Source organism: Aplysia californica, unplaced genomic scaffold (genome assembly GCF_000002075.1).
Source record: "Aplysia californica isolate F4 #8 unplaced genomic scaffold, AplCal3.0 scaffold00180, whole genome shotgun sequence".
NCBI lineage: Eukaryota > Metazoa > Mollusca > Gastropoda > Aplysiida > Aplysiidae > Aplysia > Aplysia californica.
This window is the reverse complement of record NW_004797450.1, coordinates 942,560-957,599: the sequence shown is the minus strand read 5'-3', so window position 1 is coordinate 957,599 and position 15,040 is coordinate 942,560. Positions and strand designations below refer to the sequence as shown.

At 41.5% G+C, this 15,040-nt stretch overlaps 1 protein-coding gene across 1 annotated transcript; it reads left to right on the top strand.

The window, feature by feature from the left end:
- Positions 1–215: 215 nt before the first annotated feature.
- On the top strand, positions 216–5,402 carry LOC101864618 (WD repeat domain-containing protein 83; the record flags this gene model as incomplete). Its single annotated transcript, XM_013082545.2, is given in 6 exon segments — positions 216–440; positions 930–1,042; positions 1,311–1,443; positions 2,341–2,449; positions 3,768–3,882; positions 4,874–5,402. Coding segments are annotated over 6 exon segments (842 nt in total), but the record flags the coding sequence as incomplete, so codon positions are not given.
- Positions 5,403–15,040: the final 9,638 nt, after the last annotated feature.

The window sequence follows — 15,040 nt, the reverse complement described above, 5'->3', positions numbered from 1 at the left end:
AATTTAACATTTTTATGATTTAAAATTCTTATTTCCAGCGTAATAATACTTTATAGATGTTGGTCTATACAATATAACTTAAGATTTGTACTCGCTCTCAAACCTTTTTGAGTACTCACAGACTTTTTCCTATGTCGGACTATTTTTACAGACTATGCTTGGTCTGATGGGGCATAAAATTACAACTTTTCTCCCATTTCATACTTTTGTTTCAGTTGACGGAAACTACTGCCTGACATGTGGCAGCGACAAGAGTGTGAAACTGTGGAATCCCCTGCGTGGCCTTCACCTCAAGACGTACTCGGGTCATGGCTACGAAGTCTTGGATGCCCAAAGCTCAGGAGACAACTCCCACATCTGTTCAGGCGGAATGGACAAGACAGTCGTTCTGTTTGATGTTTCCACGGGCCAGGCCATACGTAAATACAGAGACCATGCAGGTAGGCGACTATTTTATGAATGGACTATTCTCACTTAAAAGTTTTTAAGTAAAAGTAAAGTAAGCCCCCCCTCCATGACCCTCTCCCGACCTCCAATTTGAAGTGTTTGATCTAGTATTCAACGTCCTTGGTCGCCATAGGGGCCACAGTGGGATTGCTGACTATTTTCCACAGGAACAGGAAACAAGGCTGTGATTGTCATGTTGTGGGAAGGCATGGATGGATCATACTTTAGTTTTACCTTTCTTTCTTTACTGGCATGTATGTTTTGATAGTTAGCTTCTTTGGCTTGCAGGTAAAAGACAGGAGTTTGGTTCCGACTTGGGGACTTATTTTGTCAAGTGTCTCTCCTTACTTTAAAATGGTGTTAAGCATTGTTTGGTTGTGTTTTTTTTGCTGCAAAATGACTTTTATATTGAGGCAATTCAAATCCAAATGAATTTGATTTATATCAAAATTTTCACTGTTACTTTTATATTTATTCCACAGGGACAGTGAACTGTGTCAGTTTTAATGAAGAGTCTACTCTGATTTTGTCAGGCTCTCTGGATTGTTCAATTAGAACGTGGGATGTACGAAGTCGTAAAAATCAGCCCATTCAGGTAGGTCTGTGTTATGCGTTAGGTCTGGACATTTGTAAATCTTATTCTGTATATTTGTAACATTTTGATAACCGTGGAATTTGCAGGTGGTTTAGAGGATGAGGGGGGGGGGGGGATGTATGTTAGATCATAGATTATCATATGGTTATGACGGAAGATATGTTAGTTTACAGGTTATCACAATTCTCATGATTATGTATAAAGAATTGCGTTTACTGAAGGTTACCATGAATGGGGATCTCTAACAGGTTTGTTTTCACCTTTTCAGGTTCTGGATGAGGCAAAAGACAGTGTCACTTTTGTCCAAGTATCCGACCACGAGATTCTCTCTGGTTCTGCTGATTCTCGGATTCGAAGATACGACTTACGGATTGGCAGAATGTTCACAGACTTTGTCGGAAGTAGGCTACTTATTGCAACATATCTCATGTCTGCTGTTTCTGTTGTTGTTTTGTAGAGTTGTAGTTTGTATTACTTTGGTACCTAACCCTAGCTGTTGGATCACCCTCAAGACTGGTGCCAGACTGACAAAAGTGTTTTGGTAGCCTTGTTTTTCACATTTATGCTCATGAATAGTCAAACACCTTTTGAAATAGCGGTATTTCAATGGAGTTCAATGGTTCTAATTACTGTGGCTCAGGAGATACGGCTGATTTGCAATCTATGTTTATGAAATTTCTGTGAAATCTTAGTGAATTGGTAAAACATGACCTCATTGTTCTGCTCCTTGAGATGTAAAAGAACATACTTAAGTGTTTGCTCAATTTAATAAAAATTAGATGTATATGTCCTAAGTCTAAGCTATGATGTAACTGGTAAAACTAGTTTTTTTCAGGCTCAGTCATATTCTTGTAATTAGATATAGAGGTTGTTGGGGTTGTTTTTTCAGAAAAGCTCTACTGATTATGGTACAAATTGATTCTTAATGTCTCTACAAAACACAGTTTTGGTTGTGGGGAGAGTGTTTGTGTTCTGGTTGAGCTTATACTTTCCTATGTCGCTTTATTTTTGGGGCTTTTTGTTCTTCCTCAATTTTTTTTTTCCTCTGTTATTTTTATCTGTCTACCTGTTGTGCTATTTCCTTGCACAAAATAACCATTATCCAACCATAGTGCTTATCATTACTCAAGCTCATTAAATCATTATTTCACCTTTCATCTAAATCATTTTCATGATGAGTGCAAACTCTCTGCTTATTCACTTTCTGTAAAATTCTGGTAAAGGTAGGGATTGTTTTAATTTTATTGTAGTTGTTACAGTTTTCTGAAGCGTTATTTTTTATGCCTTCCCCTAACCAGAGCCTGTGTCATGTGTAAACTTCACCCGGGATGGCCAGTGTGTGCTGGTGAGTGCACAGGACACGTCCATCAAACTGTTCGACAAGGACACGGGAGAAATGCTCAATGAGTGAGTACTTTGCTTTATGATATAATGAGAAACAGTGAAAATTGTGCAAGACAGCCACCCATTGCAATGTTATTAGTCCGCATATGATGGTAAAGAAAAATGCTCATCTGTTTTTCACCCAAGCAGGGTAACCCTTTAAGTCTCAGCCCCTCTTGATATTGGTTTAGACTCCTAAGCTTGTTATGGAAAAAATAATGACGCTACCCTTTTGTTTACTCAAACTCACGGGTGGGTTGGAGGGTGCCACTGGTAGGTCCTACTTCTTTTCTTTCTCTCTGTTGTTTTATTCTGTCTATCTTACTTTTCCCGACATCAAATGGCAGTGTTTGTGTGTTTGTACCTGTGTGGTGCTTTTCCTTACTCAAACTCTTATTCATACTCCATGACTGGTGGAGAAGGTTCCGTGTGGTTATTGGTTTTCAATAGGAGGGATGGGTTTTTATTTCAATTTTCTTCAATTTGCTATTGTCATCAAATATTTATACAGTGGAATCCTGTTATAACGAGACGTAGAGGACCGGTGCGAAATGTCCGTTATACCAGGATTCTCGTTATAAGGAATCCAGTAGTAAATTCAATGGAAATAATAAAGTAGGCCTGATCTATGCGTGTGGTGTTCTATTTATTTCTTTTTGTTATCTACCCTGATAATGACATTGTTCAACATGACCTCTAGGTCTTACTTGATCAAAAATCGAATCGGGTTTCTTTCTCAAGCGCTAGCGATGTTGACAGCATGGCGTTGGCGATCAGAAAGAATACGCCCTGGGCTAACTCGCCCGCTGTGTTGTCCCCCACCCCACCATAACCCGTTGTGTTTCGTCTGCTTGCACATGTTACTACACATACACTTCATCCATCACAGCATTGTGACCTCTCCATCCCCGCATCGGAGAAGTGAGGGCATGGGTAGTGGTAGGCCTAGATAATCTAGACTAGGCTGGCCTATCACACGATGCATTCTGCTTGTCGCCAAGTTTCTCAATTGGCGAGGTTTATGTATAACTGGCCTATGCGCTGTGCACAGCAGCAGCAATGTTCCGCTATAAATGACTCCCCTGTTTGTCCGATTGCGCTATACCAGTATTTTATTTACAAAGATAAAGAAAGGAAAAAAACAGGGTTTTAGAATAGTGTCTTTAAAACAGACTTCTCGTTGTTTCAGGACTCGTTATAAGTGGACTCCACTGTATATGAAGTTGTGCTAGCATTTCTGTTGCAGTATATATGAAACTAAAATACCATTTCAACTTTATGTGTATGTCTTGATTTACATTAACATTTCTTTGTTAAGTTTTATTTTATCCCCTTCTTTCAGGTACACTGGGCTGAAAAATTCCAACTATAAAATTGAGAGTTGTCTCAATCAGTCGGACACTCACATCTTGAGTGGATCAGAAGACGGAAAAATTTATGTGTGGGATTTGGTTGAGGTGAGGAGAAAGTATTTCAAGTTGTATCTTGAGTTTGTGAGCTATGTCTATCTTTGTAGGCCTACTGGTTATACTTATAGAGGGTGATTGCAGAGTGCCACAGGAAGGGCCTACATTTTCTTGCTTTTTTGTCTCAGCACAAAATGTTATTTACATTGTGGATGTGCTTCTGTTCACTCAAAACTGGTTTTAGCAGAGAAGAAGATCCAAACTCCCCTGGGGAATATGGTATGATATATTAATGCAGTATGATATTTATTGGAAGCATGAAAGTAGAGATAATTACTCCGCAAGGACTCTTTACTTCATGAGAAGATGAAGAAAGCCTTGAGCACAGCCCTGCATCCTATTTCATTTCATTAGTGGTTTGAATTTTCATGCTGCTCCGTATGCCAGTATTTATGTGTTAAATTTTAATAAGGGTTTAATGGGACTTGAAACACAAATGTGTCATATAAATGCCAAAGACTAGAGGTGTTTCTAGAGAATAGCGTACAAAGAAAAGAATGAGGAGAGATGAAGATGATAGATGTTTGATAGGAAAGAAGGGGCAAAAAGCACCATAGCATCTTCCTATTGCCCACTTCGCACACATTGTAGTTTTCTTGTTTAAAGAAGTATATTTCATACCACTAATTTTGAACGTGGTTGGAGGACACACTGATAGATCCAGCTTCTTTTCTTTCTGCTGTGTTGTTTCTGTCTTTTTCTTTGCACTAGATGACCATTATTTTTGTCAATGTACTTCTCTTTTCTCAAAGAAACAACTACAGTCCCGCATGCACACATAGCAAAACATGCTCATAGCAAAGTTTTCAGGTCCCAAATTTAGTCTTACACATGATTAATTTTAGTATTCAAAACATATATAGCAAAATTCTTGCATAACGAAAAGATTTCTGCTTCCCGTCGATTTTGCTGTGTACATGCTAGGCTGTAATTGTAACATGCGGGACTTTGATTCTAGTCATTCCTGTGTTGTGCTCCTCAGGCCAAACTGTGCGACACGTTGGACCACGAGACGAGTCGCGCTGTGCACTCCATCAGCCACCACCCGTCCCAGCCCGCCGTGTTGTCCGCCTGTGGGGACAATGTCTCTGTGTGGGAGAGTAACAGCGAGGCTGGAGATGTCTCCTGAGTGGGGGGCCTGGTGGGCATATTGTGTTTGAGTGTGTGTTAGTGCTGTGTGTGCGCTACTCGGAAGTTTACCGCTTGGGAGCGCTCGATGCCAGGCTGGGTACTACTACTCAAGTATTCAAGCTACGGAGTGCTACTCAGTAGGGTTGGCACAGACCTCTCCCAGTTCGAGTCAAAGGGCATGACTCATTAAGGAAGAATGAGCGTCAAGGGAGACAATTGTATCAACTAACATGAATATTTAACCCATCTAAACCCAACAACAATGAGTCAAGGCTATTGGTAACCAGTTCCCTCAATTCGGCAGCTTATCTCAATGTGATGTTGCTGATCATCAAAACAAGACAAGCTCAATGCTAGTGCTGGGCACGGACTTACATTTTCAAAAACTGGATAAGCGGGTTAACCATTTTTTAGTGAAAACTGGGTCAGACTTGGATTTGACTTAGATTTGACCCCCCCTCCTGTGTAACTCACAGTACCTCCTCAGCATTTTGAGAGTCGAATTCCATCTTGTTTTGACATCTTGACACTGCTTCAGTTCTTTCTTTCACAAGTCTGCCTGGGTTGTTTTCAGCTTTGCAGCAGCCTTTGCACTTCTGAAAATAATTAACAATGGCTTTCACCGCAACGTTGCTCTGAGGGCTTCCTTAATGATAAGGTTCAAGGTGTGTGCAAAGCATCTGACATGAAGGACTTTCAGGTGATCTCGCACAAGGCTCACCATCGATGATGCGTTGTCCGTCGTCACTGCTGCCACCTTCTCGCTGATGTTGAACTCATGTAAAACCTCCATGATCATCTTTGCCATCCCTTCAGCTGAACTTCCTAAATGGTCTGTAGAGGATCAATTCTTTCATTAAACTAGGCACGCCCAAGTAAGGAGATGTAGTCTGCCATGGGTGTGCAAATGTCCATACACAAACGGAACTTTCCCTCTTTCGTCTTGGGTTGCTGAATCAGTTTCCCTTTTTTTCCTAAAGGTTCTGAATTCGTTTGGGGGTGGTCCTCTCTTTTCATTTAATTTCTCTTATTCCCATACTCCTTTAAACTAAGAAACCACCTATTGTTTATATTGCGTGTAGCAATATTTGGACAGATACACTATAGTGCGTATAGCAACTTTGACTATTTCATAAATTGTGAATTCTTACCTGTTCTTACTGTCTCTTGGCAGACCCAGAAGACAGCTTCACTATAGCAGATCTGCTTGACTTGAACGAACTTTCCTTGTTGTTTAATCTGGCAAACTGCTTAAGGAACACATTGCTCAGCCGCATAAGAGGGTCCTTGCTGGTCAGCTTTAAATCCACGTGAAATGTTTCAGGAAATGTTGCCACAATATGAACAAATCTGTTTCGGCATAGTTTTTCTGGTGTTTTAAAAAAAACAACATAAGCCAGGAGAATGAGGTCGTAAAACTCGACAGTCGGATATATGTAAGTTTTCCCTTGTCTAAGAGACTCAGGTACTCCTTCACTTCCTCAAATGCTTCCTCATTAACATTCCCGCAGAGTTCTTCATGCTTGGAAGCTACATAGCCTGCTATATCAAAAAGACGCAGTTTTTCATCTGAATTCACTGTGTTTACATCCCTGACCATGTCATCCATAATAAGAACCTCCTCTTCCGTCAGGGGTTTCTCACACAGATTACACTGATGACTCTTTCTACTGTTGTCGAATTCCTCACAGAACTTAAGCATCATCTGTGCACGGTCGAAACTGTTTGTGGTGAACACTTCCTGCACAGTGATATAAAAATTGCAGCTTGCAGCCATTCTAAAATCAGCGAAGTGGTGTTCAAGGTCGTCCTGTTGAAAAAACTCCAGTGGAAGGTATTCGTGGAGCACACTGGTGTCTGTTGAGAGGAGGTGCTCACAAACGTCGGCAAGACAAAGACAGGTCCACTTGATAGCTCCATCAGTGTCATTTGTTAGGGATTTCTCTCTGACATCTCCACTTTGTTTCATCCCCTCTGCACGTTGTGCCCAGTTTCTTAATAATGCCAGACCCTCTGGCCTTCATCTGACTTGTCAATAACACGCTTGTCTGAGTCATTATTTCCTCTTGCTTCATGGATGCTTTTGCAGTTCAACAACTTCCTGTGCTGGACCACGCTGTTGATGAACTGTGCGGTGGATGCCACCAAAGGAGACTGATTTAAAATGGATGAAGATTGAAGAGCAGCACTAGTCTTCTCATGAAATACATACAGGGCCAAGCTGGCTTTCTGCTTCTCGATGTTGGTTGTGTACAGTACACTGCTGCTTTGGTCAGTTTGGACATTTTTAGCTACAGGTTGTCCTCATGTTTGTGGAGCTCCTTCAACAAATCCCCCCAACAGGCAAACAACTCCTCATTCGCAAGTTCAAATTTTAAGTTCTGTGTCTTTTCGGTGTGCCAGTTGATAGTTTATTTAGGGGCTCGGCAAGTATTAATTTCGACTTATGTCTAAAGTGGCAATGTAAGGTGGGTTAAATGGATGGCCAGAGGACCCCGTTGCAGTCTGTGAAGCAAATTCTGCCTTTCATTTTGTAACTCTACAAGTGCTTCTGTTCTTGTGCTGTAGCTTAGTTTTGAAATCTGTGTTCTCTTTTCTCAATGAACAGTTTTCTTCATCGAGGATTTTGATTGTTTTATCTTTGACCTGAACAGTTTGTCAATTCATTGCACATGTTACATGATGGTGACACAGGGTTTTTCTGAGATATAAGCCTGTGTGGTGAGTCATTAGGATATGAATGGCTCATGAATGTGTTCTGTTCAGCTTTGTTCTTTCTGTTTGATAAGGTTTTGTGTTTTTTTAACAACAGATAAAACACTTTTGACTTGAGAACTGAGTCCCTCATGTTGGCACACTTAATGCTGAGAATCTTGGGCCATTTGTACACAAATTTAAAAGTCTGTTTCTGTATTCTTATACTGTTTTAAAGCTATCACAACACTGTTCGGAATGTCTTGACCTGGACGATTACTGCATAGTTCCACACCCATGAGCTGAAGGCGAATCAGATGCAGGGCTGGTGGGGCAGCATGAAAATCAACGGTCTCCTCCAGGTAGTACAAAACTTGATCTAGAGTCATCTCGAAGCATAACTTCAGGACGGCTGTCACTCTTTGGGGCACTCTACTCTCTGCGGCATAGTTTGTGTTCGGCACCAACTTTTCCAACCATGTTTTGAGATGAAAAACAGTTCTCAAAGAAATGTGTATGCCTGTCAAGAAGTAACCACAGAAATTCAGTAAAGCAATGACCATAGGTAGCTATGTTTTGAGCTGAGATAGGTATGCATTCGTATGCGTGTCAAGAAACCTGTTCTATAAACTCTGAAACAACAGCAATTGGGAGCCATGTCTTGATCTTGAGAATCTCAAAGGACTTTCTGCAGCAAAGACACAATGGGAATAAATTTGGAAAGAGACGTGTGCATCTCTGTTGACAATTCAACAGCGACGTCATAGAAGGGTTCCAGGATTCCCACTGCTTTCCTAATCACTGCTCTTTCATCACTGTTGACACACATGGGGTTGCTTAGACTACCAGACTTGTAATCCTGAGACTTCGGGTTTGGGGGTTCAAGCTTCAGCTCGGTCCGATATTGTCTCCTTGGGAAAGGCACTTTAAATGAAATTATCATTTGGCTCGGTCCTTTCGGAGATGGACGTTAAACTCGAAGGTCCCACCTCTTAAATACTTATAGTGTTGATAGGGGCTTTAAACCGATACCATTTCATCTTTACTTTTCTTTTACACACATGGGTGTTTTTATCAAGGAGACACAGTGCGTTGGTGACAGCGTCGTGTTGTTGAATGTACCAACTCAACATGTCATAAGAGCTCTTCTGTCCTGTGTCAACTTCCAGTATCAGTTTGTTTTTTTTCAGCCATCTTGACTTCTGAACAGTTTTTATTGAGTGTCATTTGCTTTGCTTTAACGCTTCTGTAAAAGAAAGTCACTTTGTCTTTCACTCTTGTTTTAGCTAACATCATCTCTGTTCTTTCCTTTATAGCATTTTTCATAACCAAATTTAAGGTGTGAGCAAAGCAGTTGTAATGGAGGTTTTGTTTGGTTAAGAGTGTTGAGGCCCTGTGTATTGAAGTGTGTTTTTTCTTAAAACTTCTACACAAAAATGCACTCTATAATCAAGAAAAATGGAAATATAAATGTGTAGCAGGCTGTATCTGGTTACGTCAGTGAAATGAATTATCACTTCCTAATTTACTTACAAATGTTAATTCATGGGCTAGGAGTACTATCAGAAGGAGAAGCACCACAGATTTCCAGCCTCTGCTCGCAAAGGCCATCGTGACAGGTGATTAAAGACTCTCGGACAGGTGATGTCAATGCCGTAGAATCCCATTAGCATCTCGAGGATCTTCACCAATCTATTCCGACAGCATGCACGCTACCGAGCCTCTTTCATGAATTTGAGTCCAAGTCGCACAGGCTGAAAAGTGGACGCATGCGGAATATCCAATGAGCCTCTTGATACAGTCTCTATGAAGTCTATGGCTTCACTGCTGACAAGCTCATCCTCATATGAAAAGGTCAACTCATTCAAGCACTTCTTTTCGAGCCAACCAGCATCATACGCAGCGCTGCTTTCTTCAAAGTCAGTAAGGTCAACGTTTGTAACACAGAGCTCCATGGTAGTTGCATCATCAATGTTGATATTTATATCCAGGTGGCGTCGGTAGCCTAGTGGTTAGGCTACCGGACTCGTAATTGTGAGGTTGCGGGTTCGGGGGTTCGAGCCTCAGGTTGGTCCGACGTTGTGTCCTTGGGAAAGGCACTTTACACAAACTTCCCACTTGGCTCGGTCCTATCGGAGACGGACGTTAAACTAGGAGGTCCCGCCCCTTAAATAACCTAATAGTGTTGATAGGGGCGTTAATCCCATACCATTTCCATTTCCATTTATATCCAGACAAGTGTGTTCCTGGGGCACAGGCTTCAGTCCTAGAGTTTCGAGATTAGTGTCGAAATGTTTTGTCTTTTTTTGTTGTTGCATGCAGCAAATACATCAGCACTAGTCAAGAAGGCTTTAACTGCTGTTGACTTCCTAAAGAACCCAAACTCACCCTCAAGCCTATCACTCTGGAGTTGACGCAGAACTAGATATCTACATACTGGAACTGTTTTTTGTTCAGTAGGTGAACACACATTTCCTTCAGGCCCGCCATAGTTTGGACCAATGCTCTCTTTGTGTCATGTGTGAAAGACTGTACACGCAATGGCCCCTGTCCTGAATCAGCTTTTTTGAACATATCCACATAAAAGTCAAGTGAACATGATCCTTCGACTTGAACAGCTCTGCATGGGTCATTAAACCTTGTATCTTGCCCCTTCCTGTCCACGTTGACGGTATTCCACCAGTCTACGATAGTCTGAATGAAATCTGCAGTCGCGTCATACTTCTTGAGTCTGAGAGCAGCAACAACTTTCTCATTGGACACTTTAAGCACATGCTGCACGTTCTGAAGCTGAAGCTTAGAAGGATGAACCGCAGCTTGAGTTAATGAGGTGGTTTTCAAAATACTCCCTTTCTCAGCATTGTAAACATCAATCACTTTCTCGAATTCCGCGTTGAGATGATTGAGCTTAAGGGTCTTTGTTTTTTCCTTAATCCAGTTGTTTCGGATACATTTGATAAGGTGGACGATATCAAACAAGAGGAACCAGTCACGCTCACTATCCAGTGGATGCTGGGCTTTCCCAGTTGACTCACTGAACTCAGGGAATAGTTTGCAATATTGCTGGTTAACCTTGTGATTGTCAGTTATTGAACCTAGGACTGTCCCACCTGCTGTCTCAACACAAGTAGTACTCCTTCAATCCTTGTTCATGGGTGAAATTATGAGAAGATTGTGTGGAATCCTCATCCTTTTTATTGTTTTGTATTATTGGGCTTTAGTGCCGAGTTTTCTGAGAGATGCAAATGGTCTACGAATTATGTTCCTTTTTTTTTTAAAAAATTATATTATATGAATTTGATTAAAATATTTTATATGCTTATGATATGATTTAAAGTATTGGTGTTGTTTTATTGGAAAGGTTGCGGATGGTTTGGGGGCGTCAGTGGTACATGTAGGTCTTACCTTCTTTTCCGCTGTTGTTGCTGTCTGTTTTACTGTTTTCCTGCACTTAAATGACTATTATTTTGTTGATGTGCTTCTCTTTTACAAACAAACTTTGAAACTTACTAGAGCATAATTATTATCTTGTCCACACCTCTTTTCATCTGCCACAACTCAAAAACATTCAGCCCTTTACTATACCCATGCTTCTCCTTGTTTCTACTCTACGTTGCATGAGACGTGTTGTGAGATCAGAATGCGGGTGATTGAAGGGCGCAACTGATAGGTCTACTTCTTTACTTTCCTTCTGTTGTTTTTGTCTGTCCATCTTACTTTATCCTAGCACTAAATAGCCGTATATATGTGGCGATGTGCTTCTCTTTACTCAAACAAACAAAAACCAGCATCTGTGGTGTGACCGTTAGGCTTTTTGCTGTTTACATACTGAAGAAGAGTTTGTCTCTCTTTTATGGGTAAGGGGTTTTTGTTGTTGCTGTTGTTGTTGTCAAGTACAATGTACAAGTACAGTATCTCCATCTCTCTGCTGCTGGAATGGTATATCCCTTTCAGCCCAGATTGGCTCGACAGACAGGATAAAAATCAAAGCAGTTTTGCTTCCTAAACTATCTTAAGTGTCAATAGGGATTTAAAATACAAATGGGATTTGAGTAGATAGACGAGTAAAAGAATGAATTAATACTTGTTTATTTGAGCCCCTGGTGCTGAAATCATTTTTCTTATCTAACGATTTTAATTTTTTAATTAGAGTTTAGTTTTAGTAAGGTTTTATGGCGCTCGCAACTGCATACGGTCATATGAGCGCCAAGGGGTGGATGTCAACAGAGAAGTCCAAACGAGGAATCAGGCTTATTCTGCTCACCTCTCTAGCCTCAACAGTACAGCACAAAGTCTGCTTCGACCGAAGGAGAATCTTTGCTGCGACTATCAAGGCACCCCGGAAATATCAGTTCACAAGAAAGTGACAAACGTACAAAAGAAGTTCAGGAAAAACGACGACAGTAAGGATGAGGAAAGAAAAAGCAGCAGTTCCCCCATGTGTTTTTCCGGCGCAGTATGATGAGCATGACATTGATAAATCAGCCCATTTACAATACATTTCTACTACTGTGCATGAGAACACATGAGAACATGTTTATATCCCCCCTTTTGGAATGGCCTAAAGACACTTCATTTAGTACTGCCCGGGGGGGGGGGGGGGGTAATTAAAGATAGGTGGCTCACAATTTACGTGTGTGTGAATACAGTGGAGTCCACTTGAACTGAAAATCTGCCGGACTTTTGTTGCTATAGATATGTTTTTGGTTAAGAGAGATTGATCAAACTGCGTAGAAAAACAAGCAAACCAGGGATTCTATTTTATTTCAGTTTATCACTATTTTTGGAGTAACCATGTTTTGTAAGTGGACTCCACTGTCCTACAATACTACACACGGGAATTGTGAAATATCAGAAGTATAAGAGAAATTAGCGAGCCTATTTTATTCAAACGGTTTTTACAAGCTCTACCAGTTGCTTGATTAATTAGATCTAAGCTGAAAATGAAAAGAAGCAGGATAAAAACACAAGAAATAATGAAAAAGTAGGTCTCACAAGTAGTTCCATTTACTCAACAAATTTAATTGAATACCGACCAGAAGTTTAATTTTAATGTACAATTCTTTGTACTAGTTTTTACAGTCGATGAGAACACTGATAATGATATGATGGTAAAAATCTTCCTTGATAAAACAAACCGGAAAAACTGTTTTTACAACACGTAAAAAAATATCCTGAAAAGAGACGGAAGCAGCGACAATCAAGCTCACTTCGTTTTTCAAATCAGATGGTATTACAGTCGAACCTGCTCGAACGACTATCTGTCCAAGACAATTACCTGTATAAAATAAATGGGCATTTCTCACTTGCCCCCACGCATTTTTTTTTCTCTCTCACTATCATGATGACACTCCTCGATAATAGGTGACCGTCTTGGACAAGTTTTATTGCATTTGCATCGAAATGGGCAAGGAACAAATAATTAAATAGATCAGTAAATAAGTAAATAAATAATTCTACAGAACTGCACTCATGGGCTTGTGTATTCAGATTTTGTTTACTGACTCGAAAGGAACTTGCCCTTTTCTAACTCTTGTCTTCTAAGTGGTTGGAAGGCACCACTGCTTTTTTTTCTTCTATTGTTTCTGTCCTACTCTTTCCTACGCTAAAAGATATTTGTTGTGTCCATAATATGCTTCTCTTTACTCTGACTAATAATAGTGATAACGCATGCCCAACGAATATGCCTGACACAATATATATAGCACAGCAACGTTTTGGGCTTTGCATCCAGACAAGATTTTTGTGGGTGGTTGGTGTGTGCTCTGGTGTGGTTTGCTCCTTCTTTTCTTTAAAAAAAAACATCTATCGTCCTTATCTCACCTCCTTCCTTTCTTTGAATATTATTCTCTAGTGACACATATAATCTTCTGCACGTATGTGACCTAATTGTGTTGCAAGTGCCGTAAAACTCTTACTAAAACAAAAACTCAGGGAGCTTACTTAGGATCACATCCTTCCATTTCCTGTGGAGGTTTGAAAGAAAACGGATGACAATTCACCTTCTCCGTTCTGTGGACCAAGTTCTCCAGCGAGTCCCCCCACCCAACCACGACCACCCCGTCCCCAGCCGGTTTAGCAGAGGGGAATCCCCCTTTCCCAACCCTCACCCTCACCCTCTCCATCGGGGAAACCCGCACACGTTTCCTAGAATAGCCGCCCCCACCCCCTCCACCTGCACCGTAAAGACCCCCTGCTCCGCGAAGACCCGTAGCTCCGCCCCCGTAGTGGTCAGCTGAACCGGACCCCACCCCTTTCCAGCTTCCTTGGCCCCCACAACCACCGGTACGCCTTGGGCAGCTGGAGCACGAGGGCATCGCCCCGCCCGCCCCGCAGAACAGACACGACGTTTGGCCGAGGCGACAGTGGGAGGCGGAGACTGTCTCACCGGCGGCCCCGCCCCCTCGACACGAAGAACTCAGCTGGCCCGGCCCACCGAACAAAGTCCGACCTCTTCCTCCCCGTCCTCCTGTCGACAAAAGAACAACAGTCGTGCTAATGATAAACAATAACAACGAGATGAGAGTAACAACTGACGAATGGGAAGAAAAGATTTTAAAGAGAGAAGGAAAAATACACTTTTGAAATTTTAATGTTATACTGGTAGTATAGTTTCGGTAATTTCTTCCCACCTCTCCTATCACCGCTACAGACAATTTTATTTTTACTATATTTATAATTTATACTGCAACAAAGAACAACTTTTGACAAAACCCACTCTTTTAACATGGCATTGGACCGAACGGCGCACGCTCAAAAGCTACTGCACCACCACCACCACCAACAACAACAACAACAAACACAACACCATCAACAACAACTTAAAAACAATGATACCGGTATTCTTGAAAGTACAATGTTCTCTGGCAAAGAAATCGAATCCTATCTATCGTAATGCCAGTGCCTAGACACAAAGTAGGCTTACACAGTAGAGGTGTGTCAACCAAAACTTCCAACAAATTTTAAGCCAACCAACCAACCAACCAAACAACCAAACAACCAACCAACCTACTAACATGCAAGGCAGACTCAAACAAGGCACAAACAGGACCTACCCGCATGCATGGTCCCTCCCTGTCCTCCATACGCCCTCAAATATCTCCCGAACTTGGAGGTCCCGCCGATTCCAGCCCGCACATATCCCTGTTTGTTGTCACACGAGTCGTAGCCACCGCCCCCTCCACCGATACAGATGACGTCCAGTCGTTTGACCTTTGGGGGCACGACGAAGGTCAAGGAGCGGTTGAAGATGACGTAACCCCTGACGTTTGTCCCGGTGATGTTATACTCCAGAGCTGGAAATAAAGGCAGAAAAAAAATCAGA